Raw genomic sequence first — 22028 nt, forward strand, 5'->3', positions numbered from 1 at the left:
ATGTAATGAAAAACTCCGTGGAACATTCCAGGCAAAGTAGGTAGCAGGTAGCAGACTGTGCAACAGAAAAAGTTACATATAACACCTTTATACAAAAAATAATTTCAGTTGGAACCAAATATATTTTACTTCAAGAAAGCATCTGTTTGTTTAAGTACCAATGGGAAGCAGGTTGATTTGACAATTTGAAGATACAAAAGAATGAGTCAGGCTGCACCTACTGTGAGCTTTCCAAGGATCCAATGTAGCGTTTGACAGAGTTCACATCGACCCAGAGTGCACAGCAGCATTCCACACAGACACAGGGTCGACCGCGAGTGAATGAGGAGTGTGGCTGCCCATTCAAATAAAACAAATCATATTTTTTTATCAAAAAGGTTTAAAAAGTTCATCAAGTAATTTGCACACAAGTTGCTCTGTAATGGCAGTGAAAACCTTTGCTGACAACTATGTACAAATTCATTTGAAGGTCCTGTGTTATGCAAACTGACATTTTTGAGCTTTTAACCATGTAATGTTTTCTCAAATTCTCTATTGAAATAAATGGGATTCACGCTTAACCAGCAGTTCCACCACAAAGAAAGTGCAGTTTAGTTGCATTTACAACAAAAGTGGGCAGAGCAGAATAAGGTCAATAGCAACATAACTCTCCACAATGATCAGCTCATTGTCAGAGGAAGAAGACATACTTACATTATACAGTAATTATGTGACTCATGTCTAAATGACAGAAAATATCCTGATAACCACATTGTCTGCTATAATTAGACTAATGATTGTATAATCACACCTGGGCTGTGCAGCCTGCACTAGCTTCTGTTTCATATCAGATGCACTTCAAAATGTTATTGATTGTGTTAGGGTTAGGGTTAGGGTTAGGGTTAATTATAGAGGCCAATGGCAAGCCACTTGTACAAGTGACCATCAAATGTAGCATATACCAAGCAGGCACACTGTCCCCACTCCTTCTGCATAGATCTGAACCCCCTCAGCCAAATCATCAACAACACTGGCTATGGATACCGACTCAGGAATGGGGCCACTATCAGTCCCCTCCTCTACATGGATGACATCAAGCTGTACGCTAAGAATGAGCAAGACATCGACTCACTGATCCACACCACCAGGATCTACAGTACAGTGGAATGTCATTCGGGCTTGAGAAGTGTAGCCAGATGGCGACAAAGAGAGGGAAGGTAGTCCACACAGAAGGGGTCTCCCTACCAGAACGAACAATAGCAGACATTGAGGACAGTTACAAGTACCTTGGTATCCCACAAGCAAATGGCAGCCTTGAAGTGGAAACAAGGAAAGCGGCCAGGGCTAAATATCTCAGACGAGTAAGGCAAGTCCTAAGGAGTCAGCTCAATGGCAAGAACAAGACCCAGGCAATAAACAGCTACGCCCTGACAGTAATCAGATACCCAGCAGGAATCATAAGCTGGCCAAAGGAGGAGATACAGACCGCAAACGTTAAGACCCGAAAGTTTCTAACCATGCATGGGGGTTCTATCCCAAATTCACCATCCTGAGGCTGCATGCGGTAGTAAGGAAGGAGGTCGAGGATTAGTGAGCGTGAGAGCCACAGTCCACGATGAAACATCCAAGATCCATCAAGTACATCAAGGACAAGGCCCCAGCAGATGATGTGCTCAGTGAATGTCTCAGACAGTGGAGTGCAGAGGAAGAGGTGCTGGAGGAACCATCATGGAAGGACAAGCCCCTGCATGGGATGTACCACTGGAACATAACTGAAGTGGCTGATATCAAGAAATTCTACCAATGGCTTGAGAAAGCTGGACTGAAGGACAGCATAGAGGCACTCATCCTGGCTGCGCAGGCCTTGAGCACCAGAGCAATAGAGACTCAGATCTACCAGACAAGACGCAAGGTGTAGGCTGTGCAAAGAGGCCCCTGAGACAATCCAGCATGTAACTGCAGGGTGTAAGATGCTGCAGCATATGTGGAGCAGCATAACCAAGTGGCGAGCATAGTGTACAGAAACCTCTGTGCAGAGTATGGACTGGAGACCCAAAGGTCAAGGTGGGAAACACCTCCAAAGGTAGTGGAGAATGGTTGAGCCAAGATCCTGTGGGACTTCCAGATACAGACTGACAGAATGGTGATGGCGAACCAACTGGACATTGTGGTGGTGGATAAACAACAGAGCAAAGCTGTTGTGGTGGACATCGCAGTACTAACTGATGGGAACATCAGGAAAAAGGAACATGAGAAACTAGAGAAATACCAGGGGCTCAAAGAAGAGCTGGAGAAGGCCTGGAAGGTGAAGGTATCAGTGATGCCCACGGTCATCAGAGCACTCTGGGCAGTGACCCCCAAACTGGAGGAATGGCTACAGCAGATCCCACGAAAAACATCAGACATCTGTCCAGAAAAGTGTAGTACTAGGACCAGTAAAGATACTGCGCAGAACCCTCAAGCTCCCAGGTCTCTGGTAGGACCCGAGCATGGTGTGTTTATGAGTGTTGGTGGTGGTGTTGGAGGGACTGATGGCGCAGATTGGCAACCTTGCTTTCATCAGTCTACCCCAGGGCAGCTGTGGCTGCAATAAAATTTACCACCTACCAATGTGGAGTTTGTAGTGTCTTTCAGTGTTCACAACATTTTGCAAACTGCAATAAATTACTTGCTGTAATGAAGAAAAAAAAAAGGAAATTGTGGGCTGAATATACAAGTTATTTTCCTCAAATTTAGTTTTTCAAAATGTAGACGCTACATTTTTATACCAAAATGTATTTCAAATCCAATTTTCGTCATAGTCACTTTCCACCAATGCTGCCAAATTTCCTTTCATGTTCCCTAATGTGTCTTGGTCTTTTTTAATTAAACCTGTGAAATTTGATTTGATTTTAAAGTTTAAACGAAAGTGCAGAAATGCTTCATATTCAACACGACATTTGAAGGTTGCACACACAGGCAAAATAAGACCTAGTTAGTCCAAAGACATCTAAAATCAAACACTTAGCTATTGCTATAGCTTTAAAACACAATGTAAATCCTGATCCTCAGTTTTATACAAGTTCACCAAACACAACTACAAATCAAATGTTATTTTCCTGTCATGTTGTATTAATTGCAAACCATAAATGGACTCCAAAAATCTAAAGAGGACGTACCTATGACAAATTTGGTCTGGAAAGTTTCTTTGAGTTTTCAATAACATTTAAGTGAACCTATTCTGCAAAATTGACTTTTTTGAGCTTTTAACCATGTTATAGTTGTTTCCTCTTCTCATTTACCCTCTAGTAGCATATGCATGTGTGACTAATCTTTATCTGCTTCAATTCAAGATGTCATTGCGCCGATCTACCCCAGTTTTTACCACCACCGATACACAGTCACTGCTCTGTACCTACTTTGTTCTTCAATTTGATTTTCTAAAGATGTGATATACATGCGATTTGGCAGCATCATGTAGTCATTTTGGTACAAATGGAAAAAAAAATCAGCTGCTTGCAAGCCTGATCTGCGGTTGTCCATAAGAGGAGCCGACAGCATGCACCGCTTTTTTGTAATGACGTTTCTGGCGAAGTATGATATAGTGGGAATTGGCTGCTAATACCTCATCATGCTCTGCAATTTTCCAATCCAGACATCAGCGGTCTTTTTAGATCAGTATTGCAATTTAAAATTTCTAAATTGTAATAGAGAGTATGCCAACATGCTATTCTGAGAATTGAACCCTCAACCAAGTAATCAGAGTAGATAATCATGCAAAATGATACATAATATTTAAAGTTTGTGTGACTGAAAAATGTATTCACTTCTGGGGAATGACAGAGGACAAACAGCATGTGACATTCCACATACTCCACATACTGAACAAGCCTCTTCTGTTTTAAGGTACGGTACATGGTTTCAGCTCAGGGCACCCTGAGCTACAAATGTATACACCAGTGAATGCTAAAATATGACATGGCGGTACTGAAGGAGAGGAAAAGAGGAGCAAATAACAGCCTGGGTAACCTGCAGCTTCAGCAAACAAAGCTTAAGGTGGTGTAGAATGGGCGAACAGCAGCATTGGGGCAAAGTGGAGGTTTGGACAGAAGATTATTATAGTTTTTCTCCTTCAAGCTAGCAATTGCAGGACAGAATCTACTTCACACAGGCCAAAAACTACTCAAAATATCAGAATCAACAAGCCAAACACTAAACGGCTATTTATCTCAGGTAAAAGAAGGTACTGATTTAGCTGTAAATGATACGAGAATTTTCAAAAGGAGATGTCTTCCACATTAGAGACACATGCTACAAAGCAGCTGTGGTTGGACCTTCCCAAGCTAGGACAGAGGTCTATGGTCCGATTCTAGACCCTTCAGGATACAAACAGAAAAAAATGCCAAGAAAATCAATATATGATATTAGACATAAGATTAGATATAAGACAAAAAGACGTTTAGTAATTCCAAGTTTGTGGGTCTGTGAGATGAGGCTAAAGCTAAAGCCAGTGTAAACACAAAACTACTTCTGGTTTCCCATCAGCTTTTTCTGCATTTATTTTCACTTCTCAGAGCCTCTACACCGTGTTTCAGCATCTCTTTATGTAATGCATTGGGTTTGGTTCATGTTATTATGCACTAGAAATATAATATGTTCTTTATATGTGAGTGGCATCCATAAACAGGAAAACACTGTTGCGTTCATGCTAGGACTGTTTTGCAGAGCATGACGGCTAAACATTTAAGTTGCCATAAAATCCGGCAGTTTATCACAAGCTCAGGTAAACGTTTATTATTTTCTGTTTATATCTGCTTTTTGTCATCTTGTTTTCACCTGCGTCTGCGTTCTCTCTTGCCCAATCATCTGTTTAATAGTAACCACGCCTGGATCTGTACCATACAGGCCCCAGACCTCGCTCTGAGCTAGTACCCTCCAGGGTCCTCTTCGAACCCCTCAAACAGGGCATTATGGTTCACTTTAAACAGTGGAGACTCTTGCAGGCCATACCATCCACTCCGAAGTGAACCAATGGAAAGGCTTAAAATAGTTATCTATTTGCTTGTTTTCTGTGATTGTTGATTCATGTGCTTATCTTTTATTGACCAATGAGTGTTTCATTGTTTTTTGACCTTCTAAATTAACTATTTTGTCAATCCCTGCAAGGCAGCTGCCAATGAATTGAGCCTTGTTACTTCCAAATAGTGTTTACTCGAGTAGAAGCAGTGGTCCAACTCAAGTAAGAGTTACACTGTGTAATATATTACTCAAGTATGAGGAACAAGTATGGCTCAAAGTAGTTACCTAGCGAGCAAAAAAACACAGGCATTGACAAAACATTACAAAGATGTGTGGTGTGGAACTGTATCCTCCACCCATATTTGAGCTGGGTGTGATTAACAAGTGGATTAATCAATCAGAGGGACAGATGCTCCGTTCATGTCAACACAAACATGGTACGAGTAAGGGGTGAAAACTAACAAAGAGTACTCAGAAACAGTGAGTTTCTGCAGAATCAATAATCAAACAGGACCAAACTGTTATTTATCTAAGGTAAAAGAAGTAATATGAATTGTTGAATTAATGAAAATTTTCGAGTTAGGTTTGTCACACTCTATGGTCCAATATCAGACCCTTCTGGATTCAAACAGATTTACAAGGGACTGGCTGGTCAGGCAATCAAAGTAGTACTTCAGTAAATGTAGTTGACCCATACAGTAAAAAAGCATTTGAGCAACAGGGGCAAAACTTGAGGGCTCAGATAACCTTAAACATCATCTCTTCAGTATTCCCAGTCTGTAGTAGTCAGTATCAACAAAAATATAGTCCAAGGAAGTAGCAGTGGTCTCGAAGTTAAGCTAAGGTCCTCTGGTCATAATATTTTGGCTGTAATGAAGTAATGAACTAAACCAGATGACGCTTTGACTAATACGATTCTATCTGAGCCGATCTTTTCATCCAAAATCAAAACATTAGTTATTTCCTTCTGGCAGCCCCGTCGGGATATTTTTTTTACCCCTTTGATTTGCAGCCTGTCACAGGAGTTGACAGATGGAGAAACATGGGAAGATGATTTGTTTTTTAATACGGACAAGTAAAAATGATACATAGTTGGTAATGAAAGAGTCTGAATGAGATTTTGAAGATGCTTGCCAGTGCAAAAAATGATAATTATGCCTATGCTTGGAAACTGTATGTAGATGTTTTTTAAATGAAAATGTATAGCCCATCTAGAACATGGAAAAGAAAAGGAAAATCTAACTTAAATGGCCTATATTACACAATTTTCAGGTTTATGCTATAATGTTGTTTCCTCATCACAAACCAAGAGTTGTGTTTTGTTTCATTCACACATGTTTAACACACAAATCCTGCATATTTAGGCTGAATTCTTCACTCAAACAGAGAGAGGAATACAGCCAGATGACACCTTGTGATGTCATCTGGTAATGCAGGAAGTGCTCCACTGTGTTTCTAAACTCCACACACCCACAGTAGAATCATTTGGATGATTTAAACCTGGATTTGCCCATCTCTACTGAACTAAAGGTAAAATGTAGCTGTTAACTTGAAAAGTACAGCTTTGTGACATCACAAGGTGGAACAGGGCATTTTGAGCTTTGGAGATGAAGACCAGGAGTACTCAAACATGTGTAAACGAAACTCAACTCCGGGTATGTTTTTGATGAGGTAACAGCATTATAAAAAGGGCTTAAATGACACAGAAGCAACTGTCTGAGATAGTCAGGCAGTTGATTTCCAATGATTCTTAATAGAACTTTTCCTTATTGGACAAATAAAGCTGACAGTAGCTTCTGTATTAGTTATTACCAGAGAAAATACAATGTAAAATTAATAGACTATATTTTTGGCCTTTTCATCTTTTACCAAACAATACATGATATAAAAGGCATTTGTCTTGAAGAGAATAAATTAATATCAGGTACAGGGCCTTAAAACTAGTAATGGGACTTTTGGCTCTTTTATGAGATCCGAATCTTTTGGATCCGTTCATTTCAAAGAGGCGTTCAAATGACCGGCTCTTTATTTATTCATATGACAGAAGTCAATGTGAGAATTAATTTAACTGCAAACTAATCAAAGAATCGACCAAGCCTCAGATCTGTTTAAAATGGTTCAAACTGAGAGTGGGAGTGTGTTTACCCTTTGAAATGATACATAATCTAAATAAAAACTACTAGGACTACAATAATAATCATTTTAAAACTAACTGTTATTATGCCAAATATGTTTTTTGTTCCTAAAGCTCTCACTCATGCCTCCTGCTCTGCTGGTTCTTGTGTAAGTTCAGTGTTAATCTAAAAAAGCATACAGTTAGAATGAAATGAGCCAACTCGTTCACAAACGACACATCACCACTTTAAACATGGGCTCATTTTCTCAGTCATAAGGAATTCAAAATATAATGGCCTCTAATAAAATCTATCAATCTATTTATTTACGTATTTATTTTAAAAAGTCTATATATAAATTAGAGCTTACCATGCACACATTTTAAAGTGCAACATACTGATGATGTTAATATAGACAATAAATGGTAATATTAAAAGCAAAGCATAAAGGAGAATCATCCACAAAAACTATTCTTAATGTACAATATACTTAGTTAGATTGTATAGTTTTAGTTCATATTTCAATGTTCTACAGCTCAGATTTTTACCATGTTGCAGAAAAAAATAACCAAAAGAAAAAAAGTACTCATCATAAATACTGACCCACATCATATATTGAACGATAAGTCGATATGGTATTTAGTGTGACAGGCCAATGCACATCTATACACAATATAAATGAATGTAACAATTTGAAATCATAGAAAGTCCTGCATTCTGTACTCTGTGTTTGTGAATCCAAAACTCTTGCTGGTATGTTTTGTTTGTTTTGTCACACCACAGCCAAGAAATTCCCTTATATAAGCAGCTTTCAAAACAGACAAGGAGCCAGGTGCAACGTGCCGAATGAATAGAGCATGTGCAAATGTATGAGCTGAAACAAAAAAGTTTAAATTGTCAATAAACAATCCATTTCACCTCACTTATTTGTCTATTTAAAGGTGTGCTACGTAACTTTTCTGGTGAATGGTCCGCCACCTGCTCGTCTCCCTTTGCTTTTATTACATTGTCTGGGGCGGCGCCAGACATTTTTGGTCTAAGGTCTTCAATGTGGGTTCTCATTTAACATAGGTTCAAATGTAGTTAGTCCTTGTAGTGATTTGTAAAAGCTAATATGGATTTTTTTTTCTCATTTTGAACAACATTTCAAGTCAAGATTGGATGTGCAATGAAAGTAGGGGAAAATTTTTTGGCGGAGCAATGGGGGTGCATTGACCATTCTAGGGGAGGCTAGTGCCCCCTCAAGACCCACCTGCCACCACCCCTGCTTGCATCCATTCCCTTGCAAAAAAAAAAAAAAAGTATGAAAAAAACCCAAAAAAATTCTGACTTGTAACTCATGGTTTGATGGTTCTACGTGTTAGTATCCATGGAGATGATACATTTTTACACTGTGGAATATCTCAGGCAAAGGAATAACATCTCCATGACGACAAACAGAATTGCTCCACTGTACATTTAAGTCCCATTTAAGTTTCATTTATAATAACTACACTTTTATAGTCTTAATAAAGCATACGCTCACTTCATACTAAACAAAAAGCTTCTTGAGAATGACACAGGCTCAGTTACATTCCTCACATTAACCCTTTCATTATCTAAGTAGTTCCAAAGCCTGAATTATTTCCTCCTTATGTTCAGGTGTTGTAAGTGATTGAGGTGTAGTTATTATAAAGTGGCACCCAAACAAAATATCATGGTGGATGTTAAAAGGCTTCTAAATCGTCTTTGGTCATGGTTATTTTTCTAACTGTCTACAGACTTTTCTCTATAAATGAAAAAAGATAAGACACAAACTTCTTCTGGCTTTATATCCTGATGACTGTGCACTTCTAATCCGTGCTGCTCCACTTTCAGATTCACACAGGACTTTAGTTTTTGTCTAATGTCCAGCTGAAGCACATTTGTGACTCTGTTTGGCTCTTTCTGTTCTCTTTTGAGTTAGTGTTATGAACTCAGCGTGCAAATGGACCACTGTTCCCTCTGGCCTTTGTTGTATTGGACATGGATGTGTTTAGGATGCCTTTTGGAGCAGGGTCAGTCCAAAAGCAGGGGCCCCGTGGTGCTTCCCAGATATAAATATTTGTGAGTCAAAGCTGTGTGAATGGGCCCTATAGATTTGTCATGGAGCTTGTATCAATGAGATGGATGGGTTTTATCTTAAACTAAGCCGTTTAGTTTGTAAAAGTTACTATTACTACCTACTATTTTATTACAGAATGTCTCAGAATGTACATGGTTGCATTTTTATAGCACTTTTCCACTTTCACGGCACTCAAAGCACTTTACATCAAGGAACAACTCACCCACACATACATTCATACACAAGAGTACACAGACACAGGGGGCAAGGTGGGTTAAGTGTCTTATCCAAGGACACGACACAGTATTCATCTAGACCACAGCTGGAATTGCACTGCCAACCAGTGTGTCAGTAGACTTGACCAATGATGTTTATGTTGAGATATGTTCGAAACTCCAACCTTCTGATCAGTGGATCTAACACTCTAGCAACTGAACTACTGTTGCCTTTATATGCCTGAGTTAATTTACTATTGACTCTAATAAAAAAATAAAAAAAATATGTTTAAAATATTATTTTTAATGTTATATATTTTAAATAGATCATCTTTAAATTGTAATTACTAACTCTGGCTCAACATGACATAAATAAACAGAAAAAGCTTACATAAAACACTTGGGGCAACATTTCATTTGAATAACAAGCTGATTGCACTCTTCACCTCACAACCAAAAGGTTCCAGGTTCTATTCACAGACTGTGTGGACCTTTCTGTAAGGAGTCTCCATCTGCTCGGTGTGTCAGCAGGAGTTTCCTCGGTTCCTCCATCAGCCAAAAACTTGCTCCATATCTTCCATCTAGGTCCTCCCAGCCAAAACCATGGCTGAAGATCTGGAGATGGACGACTCACACACTGCTCCAGACGGATTGAAAAATACAGTTAATATAGCCTTCATTTGGAATTTTGAAATATTTACTCAAAAAATTACTTACTTTCATGATGTTTTTGTTCTGTTTGTCACAGTTTTGTAATTTGAATATGAATTTGAAACTCTTAATTGACTTGAAAATATAAAAATAAAGGAAAACTGTTTATTTGATTGCCACAGTGCTGCTGCGTTTTCAACACCACTAAAGGCTGCATTGAACTGTCCAAATGAGTGTTATTGTGTGAATGTGAATGGGATGTTTGACAAAATACAGTGCAGTTCTCAGTCGTAAGTTTGATTTTTTTCATTTTGGTATCGGTCCATGCACAACAACTCAACCTTTGCACAGAAAGATGCACCCTTTCTTTGCTGTTACTACCAAAGATTTCCATTTAAAAGTGTCTGGCTAAGTTAAACTATAGCCTATGTGTAGAAATGATGAGGGCTGATCAACCTGGTCATTGGCAAGACTGGCAAATACAAAACTGGGGTTGTTTTGGGAATCTCAGCAGCATTAAAGCTCATTTACATAACTACCTAAATAAATGTAGTTAGACACCTTAGAAGTCACTGTTTTGTGGTAAGCCTTTTTCCCACTAAATCTCAAGAGGGGCTCTTCTCAAGGGGCCCCAAGCTGCACCCCCAGACTATGATATCATCAGTGACCCCAGCCCCCTCTCCTCTGAAATACAGCATGGACCATTTGCAGTGACATCTCCACGGGTAACCTATTAAAGGGGGCCCCTTGGTTACAACACACTGGCCCCGTAATGTGGGTTAAGTATTCACTAATGTTTTTCATAGGTTTCTTAAAATATGTTTTATTATTGTATCATGATGTGTTATTTTAAAAGTGTGACATACCCTAGTAGTACCCTAGTCACCTGTAACATTATTTGGTAATACAGGAAGTGCTCCCCTGTATTTTAAAACTCCATACACCTTCACTAGAATCATTTGGATAGTTGCAGCACTGCAATTTCCAATCTCTACTCAACAAAAGGTAAAAGGTAGCTAGTAACTTGAAAACTACTAGTAACTGCTCCATGACATGACAAGGTGGAACAGAACATTTTGAGCTTTGGAGATGTAGAAAGACTAATAACAAAGGATTACTCAAACATGTGTGAATGAAAACAAACAAAACAGAGACAAAAAAAACAAAAAAACAAAACACACAACTCCAAATATGTCTTTGTGGAGGCTACAATATTCTAACATGGCTTAAAGCTCACAAGAGTCAGTTTTACCTAATATAGAGCCTTTAAACATCATAATAAAGATGAATTAAATTCTATACTATCACTATTATTCTCCCTTCAGATTTTTGTGTGGTTTAAATATGTCACTTAAGTCCACACAAAAAAGCATGTATCTATGGTTATCTGATGCTAATCCCTGGATATTTATATTATAGTATTATTTTGACATGTTTTAGAATATTTGGGACTCACTGATACATTCTTTGATTTTTTTCGACTTCTATTTTTAATGAATTATTTCTTATTATTGTGTTTATTATACAGCAATATTATACTTGTTATTATAAATAGACTGCAATGTAACTTTGTGGTATGACCCATCCTTTGTAAACTCCCAATTAAAAGTAAAAAAAAAAATCTTTTCGTTTTTAAAATTAGTATTAAACTATAGGCTGTTATAAAGCGTTGATTTAGACTTCATTTTAAACGTACCTTTATGTTTTTCTTTCTTTTTTTTTTTTTCAATCAGCTCGTGCCTGCTGACGTCACGCACTTTCGCTCGCGCTGTGGCTGCTCGAGCGCTCTCCGTTCTTCAGTCTCGCGCTGTGCTCACTCCTGTCCTTAGCCCGGTGTGTGGTACTTACTATCCTCCGTCTCCGTCCGACCGTCCGCGGGGAAAAAAAACGAGCGACCCAACACCCGCCAACACACCGGACTGAAGCCTCGAGAGAATGGGGACCACGCTTTTACCGTCGCTGGAGGACTAACTACCAAACAAACTTCTATTTCCAACGATACACGGCGGAGAGGACGAGGGGAGAGAGAACGAATCGCCGGGTTCAAACTTTTACACTACGGTTCAAACATGGATACACTTTTCTTTTTTCTTGGACTTGTCTTTCTCTTCTCCACGTCGGTATCCGCACAAATTCCAACAGGTAACAGCTGCTTTCATTTCAAATTTTGCTTTAGTTTTGCGAGAAAAAGTTGGAGCGACATGAGGTAAATCCTCGTAAAGCTTTAATGTTTCACAGGTGTGCCAACGTGGACATTCAAAGTTACTCCACTTGTTGTGAATGTCTAACTAACCTGTGTAACTTTATTAACATTCTATAGGTGTTTTATTCGCGTTTAAAAGGCGTGAAAGGTGTTTTGCCCCGACTCGTATTCCGTAGCCCGTGGACTGTTGTCGGCTTCTCTTTGAACTCGCACGGTTTGCTAAGTTGTCTGCTCCCTCCAACCTTAGATAATGCTATTTTTCCACGCTTTTACTCAATTAAAAGTTGTTTGTATTGAGGAATTTTGCGGTTTACCTGTGACTGAACTTTGCAAAAAATGTCCTATTTGCTTTACACTCTCACCGTGAGCGATACGAAGCTGGCATTGTCACCACACCTCTACCTTTAGCATAGTATTTACATTTAAAAGGTTAAAGTGGGTTAAATGTGCACTAGTTCTTTGTAAAGTGTGATATCATTGCGCACCAGGTAGTGAGGTCGACGAACTGTCATAAACTTGCAAATACAAGTCCCATTGACTGCTACTGTAATCTGCATTTCTTGGTTTTACGCACGATGACCTGCTGATAATGTTTAAAAGAGCGCAAAGCAATGGGCACGACGCAGCCTCGTATCCACAAGCGAGGGGTAAAAGTTTGGCACGCACGGGCACGTACGCTGCGGATATCGCTCATACTCGATCATCTGTGTTGACTTTATTCGCTCTGAGATTCATAAGGACATTACACTGACTCATTACAAGTTATGGTTCAGTCTCTTTCAGTGGCTGAGGACGGAAGAGAGACGGTCGGTTAGGTTTTAAAGCTCCGCGCAGCTCCCCGGTCCCCTGCAAGCCAAATGACCCGTTTCCCTCTCCCAACTTCATTCCCCGCTGCATGCAGTGAAACCTAATGAACGTGAAAAGTGTCCACACAATGATGGCATGTTTGATTAAAGACACCCGTGCAGTCCTGCAACACGATCTGACCCGGAGCTGCAAACTTGCGTTTTAACTTGATCCATATGCGCTCCGTGCGTAAATGTTGATTTTGCTGTTTGTAATTTGGGTGAATACGAACTTAGAGAAGCCAGTGTGACGCTATGACTTAGTTATGCACGAACAGGAACCGTTTTATTGCTTTGACGTTCACTTGCAAATACTTCTCCAAGCGTCTAAGATCACTGTAATAACATAGGTTAGGCTACATTAAACGAATTAGAACACATTTCATACAGGGATTCGAGTTATGTATTAAATGTGATCGACTTGCTGTTGTTTTGTGTCTTGTTCTTGTTTGGAAACAGCAAAATCAACAGTAACTCAAATTGCACGCTCTTCCTTTGGGCTTCTTTTACCTGCCTCTAAACGTAAAGCATGCACTATTTCCGGCTTCATCGCTCACCTCTCGGGGAATGAAAAGTATCTTGCCTGCCAGGTCCGTGCGTTAGAAAGTTGACCTCCTAAAATCCTACTGTTTAACTTGCTGCGCTTTGTATTCAAGGACGTTTTACGCGTGATTAAACCCGAGACGTTTCCAGAAGCCTTAGTTTTCAGCTCTTTGCTTTTCTCGCTTTACGATTTGCATAGAAATTAGTCAATTAATTACACAAGAACGTGTCAATGCCAGTCCTACTACTGCTGCCTCACCTCCCTGTATGTCCCCTCCCTCTCTGCACCCATGGCTGTAGGCAATGCCCCGTATCCACCCTCCTGCTCCTCCTCTTCGTGGCCATTTGGTCCTCAGGGGTAACAAATGTGAGGAATTTCTTTGAGGCCGCTCTCTGGGAATTTGAGCGCTGTTAATTTGCAAGTAAATACAAGACAACACGCGGCTCCACTGTCAAGGGAGATGGTCAGAGGGGGAAAAAGTAGTAGTCTCTGGTGTTGTGATGTAAAAACAAACTAGATTTATATATGGAAGCTGGCATAAGATGAAAGAATGTTTTTTTTGCTGTGTATATAAAATGTATAATTATAAAGCTGGAGGGTAAGTGTTAACTGTTACATACATAATCAAGTGCATTAGAGTGATGAGTATGAGAACCTGTTCTATTGCAAAAAATCAATACAATCAATGAATCACTGTTTATTCAGTCCACTATTGAAGTTGAGGTGTCAGATGAAAAATAAGCGCAAGCCATTTTGCAGTAAGTATTCCAAACCTGCAAAACATCTCTCTCTCCCTTTGATTCATTTAATTATGACTACCTAGCATGTCATCGGCAACAAGGACGCACATTTCCTCTGTTTTTCCCTTGTTTTGAGCAAATGACAAACACATTTTTGTCCCCCAGCTCAATGTTAATTCCACCATTATGAACTAGTCTTGTCAAATCTTAACAAAAGTCACATTGGCTTTGAGACGTCCGTCCTCTAAAAAAACCCTGCTTTGTGACATTTACACAAGCCAGCGTCTCGTCTTATCACACCGTGTGTTTGAAAGTCGTTGAGAATAAATGCATCTTCCTCCCACGTCTCCAAGCCAGTTTATGTTAATTTGACAAGTTTCTAAATCTGCCTCCTCTGATGGAGTTGTGACACTGATCTCCGCCTCTTTAATCTTAATGAAGTGAAATAATTGTTTTCCATTATAGACCAGGGGAGGATCGAGAAGCCCACATCTGAGCTGGTTATAATTGGAACTGTAAATTATTTTAGCAGTTTTCAGCATTTAAGACGTTAAGAAGTTAATTATAATTACTTTTTAGCCTCATTTGAAATATGAAATGAAATTGTGTGTGTTTGTCAGAGGAAAGGGAAGACGAGAGTATGGGAGGGTAGAGAAGGGAGCTGCGCGAGAAGCAGGGGGAAAACAAGAAAAGCGCTGGTTTTGGCTGTGGGCATCTCTGTGAATCTAGTGAGAGTGATAGAGAGAAAGTGAGAGAGAGTGAGGGAGAGATGTACTGTTGAAGCCTATGTGTTTGTGAAAAGGGATGTCGCGATCAACTGTAGTCCTCTGAGTACAATGTAGTGCTGTACAAATAATAAAAAAATATTGCAATTAACAATATGACTACTGTCACCATAGTCAAATTTCAAACTTGATTACCGATTCCGATACAATGATAATGAAAAACACTCTTTAATTAGACAATAGAATATTATTTTTAACATTAAATCATAGCACATTCTTTTAAATTACCAGATGGCCTTATGTCTGTGGAATCCCTCAGTTGTCCAGGTAGGTTCCGTAGTCGTCCATGAGTGTATGCTAGTCTATGTGGTCTAGTGGCCTATGTGGTTCTGATACAGCTCAAGATCACTCTAAAGTTATTCAGAAACGTATCAATACCTGCTCAAATGAGTATCTAGTTTTGATACGAGTTTTAGTATCGATTAGTGTCTGATTTTTCGATACTTTTGACAACCCTACTAGTGCCATTGCAAAAGTTCACTTAGCTAGATTTAACCAGGAAGCTGGACTAAACAACGTCTAATCAGGAGTAACACTGATATTTATAATTACCAGACATATTCTGTAGTAGTCTATTAGGCACACTGATAATGAAAGTTTGATACTATTTGCATCTGGCACAATGTGGTAAAGACTTAAAAATACCTCCTACAGATACAAGAGATACCTACTACAGATATAAGAAGAAATGACTTCTGTTCTTCTTGTGCCAAGCTTAAACAAATCCAAATCAAAGTCATTTATCCTCTCATTAAAACCCCACTACAGTCTACAGTCGCTCTGATCACTGTCGCTTAAGTTTTAAATCTTTGCTCAAAGCCAACATGTTTCCTCAGATTTCAATTTAAAACTCTCTCCCGCTCCCTTTGAAAGTATAGCGTCTCATTTCAGCAGTCGCCAGTCATTTGGGGATGAAGTTTGAAGTATAAAAAGTAATTAATGTGCTGCAAGAATTCATTAGCTAATCCCCCGTTTGCCCTGCACATGCGTGAGAGGCAGCCCAAGCTCAAATGTTTGGTGAAAAAATGTCGGATTGTTTTTAGTGAAGAGGTACCAGGACCAAGGCTGGCTTCAGTTCAAGTTTCCATACAATGCATGAGTCTATTTTAAGATGCCAAGAGCCTTTATACCACACAGCTGATCTGGACTGTATTCTATCTCAATCTTAAAACCAAAGACAATTAACTGAAAAAAACACAAACTTGAAACTGGTGATGCTTTGGACATAATGTTGTGTCTATATCAATCTCTCAGTATAATTATCAAACAACTGTAATCAAAGAGCAATCATATTCATTCATGCAGTGCCAAATAACAAAGTTATCTCAAGGCGTTTTCCACTTTCTGCAAGTCCAGACCACGCACTTGAGTTTAGTTGAATGATTATCTTTGTGGCAGCATTGTAAAGAAACATCAAAAATGATTTTCAAACACTGTTGTAGGTTCCCTGTAGAAGACTTTACGCCTTAAACCTATTTTGTAGAACCCACTAAAACATGCCCTGAAGTGTTTAACTGAAAGTGTCTCCAAAAGGCTTCAACTTCCAACCCTCTCCTCCACCCACCATCTCTTCATCTGAATCCATTTATTTCTGGCACAAACTGAAATATGTGCATTAAATTATTGGCCGAAGAACTGACAGTTGCAGAAAGCCGCTCTGAGAACATAACAATGGCAACACAACAGTAGTGGTTAAGTCTTATGAAAAGACAAACAAAGTACTGTACTGGGATAAAGACTGTTTAGACAGTGAGGCAGTCAACAACAAAATGTATCAGTGGACAAAATAACAGCACATATCTGGCTGTAGAGCTATGCAATTGCAAGGGTGCAAGGTTTTTTATGATTTCAGTTCATTTAAAACTGTTAATCAATTTCTGCCCTTGGAGAATTGAAATATTTCTCATTTTTATCTAACAAGATTAAAGTTCAGTGTTTATTAAAACAAAAACATTCTGAGTATCATCCAATCCAGGGGTTTCATCTCCTGGATGAAGGATGGCTCTAGTCCAGTGTCATCCATCTCCAGAGTGGCCCTGTTCAGCACCGGTCACAGCTGTCGTTACCAGGGTCCCACCAAAAAGACTAAATGCACTCGTTACACACATGGCTGGCTAATGACGGATTAAGTAATCAAGCCTCTCTGATTAATTACATTACTCTGCCCACTGTGCCCATACACAGATGTGAACTGTTGTGTGCAGCACTGGATTGGAAAGGCTGCTACCTCCTGGAGTTTGAGCTGCAGATAAATGACTTTATGACTCTTTAATTATCTAATAGTGGGCTTATATTGTAATGTATGTCGTGCCAAATCATATTCAAAAAAGGAAGCAAAGTGAATGAAGCATAGAAAAGGACAGGCATTTATTTTCAAAGTCATTGTGGCCATACTGCTTTCTGTGAGCTGTAAAATGAGGACAATTAAGATGTTTCGAAGTGACAGATGACATTTATTTTAGGCCCGTTTGAAGCACCAAAGAACAGGTGAGGTCGCGCATGTGCCGTTCAGAGTTCAGAGTTCATAACAGGGCAAACACGTGCCATACGTCTTGGGAGTTTTATTTTAGATGTGCAACTTGCTTTCTGTTCGTTTAAGTTCACAGTCGGTTAAACTAGGGATCATCATTATACATTCATAACTGAAACCGGCACAAACCAAGTGAACGTTGTTCCTCCTCTACACTTGACCATATTGTATGACCCTGGGCTTGCACTGCTCCTCAGAGACAGAGCCCAATGCCTCGCAGCTGCAAATATGTGACTATTGTTCTGTGCACCACGGAAAATCTAACTGTGTCTTGTTCTCTCTCTGCTGCCCCTCTCGGTCCTAGCTCACTTGGGACGTGCTGAAAAGGGTGAGTTACGATTAGCTTCATCTGTCACAGTCACCTCCATAGTCCCAGTGTAGCCATTAGCACCATCATCATTAGCACGTTCCATTCTAGATCATCTTGGGGTTTCTCCATTCCATTTTACTGGAGTTTGGTTCTGTTGTACTCATCACATGGTTGTTGCCATTTCTGTACTAACCATTTACTTTCTGTTAATGCACGATTACTCTATATTCGTATATCTGTATTTGTAATGTCTTTTAAAGATGGATCGCTTTAGTGTTTCATATGATCCAAAGTTCGCGCAGGGCCTGCTCACTGTTCTGTCGTTGTCACATGTATTAGGTTGTTTTATTCCTTATGCATTGGGTTAAGGTAAGTGAAGTGTTAGTCCTGGCTGCTTGTATATCAGCTTTCAAGCTCATATCACAAAAGGATTTCTATATGACACTATGTGATGATCCAGTCTTAACAATTCTTCAGCAGGAGTACATTTTTTTCCATACATAAAATATTTTGGCCTTGTAAAATTTTCACTGCTAGTAATTGAGTATGAGCATTCTATGAGTCCCTCTTGTATTCTTGCTGTCTGCGTACTTTGTCCATTTGCCGATGCTTGTCTCGCACAGATCTCGTCTTGTCTGTGGAGTAGGACAGCTGTCTGAACCTCCCAGGTGCTGTTTACACACTGGAAGTTTTTATTAAAGGGCCCAGTTCAATCTCTCCATCCTAAACTGTCGATATTAGAATCCCACAATCACAGCCGCCATCTTTTTGTCTGTCCCAGCTTCTTAATGAGCGACTTGTTGTTTTTCTTTTCTTCTGTGAAAGTGACAGGCTCGTAAAGTGCGCACCACAGACGCCATCCACAGAGGAGACAGACACAAGAGCTTTGGTATCCCACAAGGCTTTGCAAAGACAGCCACCATCAAAGTCAAAGCCAATACAGGGTTTTGTTTATAGTAAAGTTTTGGGGCAATAAATGAGCAAAATTCACAGTTTATTTTACACAAGGTCAATCTCCGGTTAATCTCACTTAAGTCAAACAGAACAATCAACAGCCATGCCCCAAAACAAGGGTTTTAACACATCTAATTAGGGCTTGGTGATATGGGAAAAAAAGAATCACAATTTTCTTCCCCATATTGATCGATCTTGATGCATGCATTATCCTTATCGGTGGAAACACATGTGATGTCCATGCACTAAATTAGGGCTTAAGTTTCACTCATAAACTGTGAGAAAAAAGTCATTTACTTTCTGTAAATCAGATTATAATGACGAGAAGCACAGGAGTAGACAAAAGAGAGGAAAGAAGGTGAGGAGCAGGATCAGAGAGAGGAAGGGGGGCAGACACAGAGGCAGAGGTAAGGAGACACTGGACCTTTAGTCAAATTCTGCAGATTTAAGTCAAAACTTGTGAAACACGAAGCCAGGTGAGGAGACATAAAGCCGTTTATGAATTTCCAAACCAAATGCAAATGGGAGGATCAAATAAGCAGTCTCACTGATGTTGGACTCTTTGTAATTATTTTGGAGACAATTAAATCCAAACTTGGGAATTTTGCAACTAGAGGCTGTCAGAGAATCCAGATGGTGATCAGCCTCATAATGAGTCTATTGCCAACCTTTACTGAATATTGTAAAATCCAACCAAATCTTTTTAATGATGCCAACATGTTTTATATAGATTTGGCATTACCCCTAAATTGCATAGTCTGAACATGTAACTAGTGTTGTCACTTTGACAAATTTCAAATTTGATTTCGACACTAGGAACAGGAATCAGCGCTGATTCTGATGCCACGATGATAATTAAAATGTCTTTATTTAGACAGTTGAATGTAATTTTAAACATTAAATCTTAATACTTTCTTTGATATTACCCTGTGGCTTTATATCTGTGAAATCCCTCAGTCGTCCAGGTAGGTTCTGTAGTGGTCCATGGGTGTATACTAGTCTATGTGTCTTATACTTGTTCTGATACAGCCCAAAGTCACTCTAAAGCTGGTCAGGAAAGGTTCATTCCTGTCCTGTGAATGTGACTTGTATAGATACTTGCTCAGATGAGTATTTACTTTTTAGTAGTTTTAGTTTTATGATGCCATCTTAATTCTCCAGGCAGTTTCTGTTTTTGAGTAAAAGAGACAATAGGGCAAGAGTTGCGCCTCACATAGCCTTAGGATGTAGATTTGTGGTTGACTGACATAACCCAGGGGGCATTGGCTGCTCCATTAGTCCAGTTAAGAAGACATCTGTCATAAGGGCACATTAACAGGAGTAGCCACAAGCAAAGTGTGCACCACATCACATATTAAAGTCTTATTCTCTTATCTGATCTTGCACTTAAAGCCATACATCCACTGGCTGCTAGTGTTTTTAAGCTGATTGCACCCAAGAGCAGTATGAATCTTTGGAGATGCATATAAGCTCCCCTTTGTATGTGCACGCGTGAACAAGGGCTTACAGGCAGATGACCAGTCCATTAAGATTAACATCTACTGGCCCGCTTCATGCATCTTCACTCCTCTCTCCTCCGTTGGTGGTTGGAGCCGATCTAAATCTTCCTACTGATTTCCCCCCACTCTTATCTATAGCACTAAAGGTTTATATAATCTGTTCTGCGATAGTGATGTGTCAGTGTCTTGCTGTCCTGTCTGTCAGCTGTCTGCAAATGACTAGAGAGACACATGGGCAGCTAGAATTCACATACTCACATATTATATACAGACTGTACATGCACTCCATCACCCAGGTAGACGTTTAGACAGTCAACATCTGTCTGTCTGGGCTCAGGTTTGTTCCACTTGACATGATTTGTTGAACACTGTCAAAAGGATGGGACCTGCATGCTGCGTGCAAATGTAACTAAACAGCCCCCACTGTTATTCCCAAATATGGTCGTAATTCATGTGCTAATGTTAGCATCGTGGACTGCCATTATAAACACATTCACAAGTAAAATTGTAAATAAATAGCTTAGAAACTGCTAGTCTATAATTTAAACAATATTTACATTGCTAACTGCAGTTTTTTGAATGTATGTCTTTAATTTAGTAACAATAAAATAATAATTAAAAAAGCTCATACAGCTGTTGTGATGAAATGGTAACTTGTGTGAGTGTTGTAGTTAGGCATGGAACAATATTGAAATTTGGTGTCATGATTATCATGATCAAAATAATTACAATTAAAGATTATATCAGGATAATGATTAAAGTTGCTGACAGTTTAAAATGTTATGGATATGAATAATTATATAATTCTAATTTTATGTATAGGTTCCATATTTAAACAGCTCTTATAGTATTGTACTTTGTCTTAAGTGAAAACAACAGTGATCTAAGAGACCATCACAGAGAAGTAGGTTTTCTCTGATAGGTTTCTGAGTGATAAGTAATTATCGTGACAGGCCTATGTTGGCGATTATCATGATTAGTTAAAATGTCCCATAAACGATTACTGTTGACCCTTTTGATCACATCTCTAGTTATAATGTCAGATTTATAGACCCATCAACAGACTTTGAGGCATTTTTTCCCCCTCAATGACTTTGTGAAAGTTAACAAGTGTTGAGTTTTTTCCTGAATGAATCTTAAACTGTTCCCTGGGGCCTGCATGTTTTTTGCTGGTTATGTGGCTGGGAACAAGCATGTATTTGTGGGGAACCTTGGCCTTGAGTTGTGCCCTGTTGAATTTCTTGTTTTGTGAAAGTTGCAAAGTGTTTCCACGGGCAGCGATAAGGAAGAGGAGGCCTTGGTCAAAAACACAGCTGTACAAAAATGTGACCAAGATTGTCTAAAAAAAATTGTACAGTAAAAAAGTTAAAAATCGATACAACAAATCCAAGAAAGTTTTCACAGAGAAGTGGAATTCCTAAAGCAAAGGTATTCCTCTGGACAAACAGTTTGGACACATAGAGGTGTGATGTTGACACTGTCCAGACTCGGCAGTGTCTGGAATTAAGTCTAGTCCTCCTGCACTCTTCAGTGTTCTTTTGTGTACTTCTAAACCATTACTTCTCTGTTTTGGCCATG

At 39.3% G+C, this 22028-nt stretch overlaps 1 protein-coding gene across 2 annotated transcripts in view; it reads left to right on the plus strand.

The window, feature by feature from the left end:
* The first annotated feature begins 11843 nt into the window (after positions 1 to 11843).
* Positions 11844 to 22028, plus strand: part of ptprk (protein tyrosine phosphatase receptor type K) — a 116161-nt gene continuing 105976 nt past the window's right edge. For both annotated transcript variants that reach the window (XM_055232127.1, XM_055232128.1), the window contains exon 1: positions 11844 to 12182. In XM_055232127.1, coding sequence (XP_055088102.1) covers positions 12110 to 12182 — 73 coding nt within the window. In that variant the 5' untranslated portion in view covers positions 11844 to 12109. The remainder of the gene's footprint in view (positions 12183 to 22028) is intronic.

This window comes from Periophthalmus magnuspinnatus, chromosome 24 (genome assembly GCF_009829125.3).
Source record: "Periophthalmus magnuspinnatus isolate fPerMag1 chromosome 24, fPerMag1.2.pri, whole genome shotgun sequence".
NCBI classification, from domain to species: Eukaryota; Metazoa; Chordata; class Actinopteri; order Gobiiformes; family Gobiidae; genus Periophthalmus; species Periophthalmus magnuspinnatus.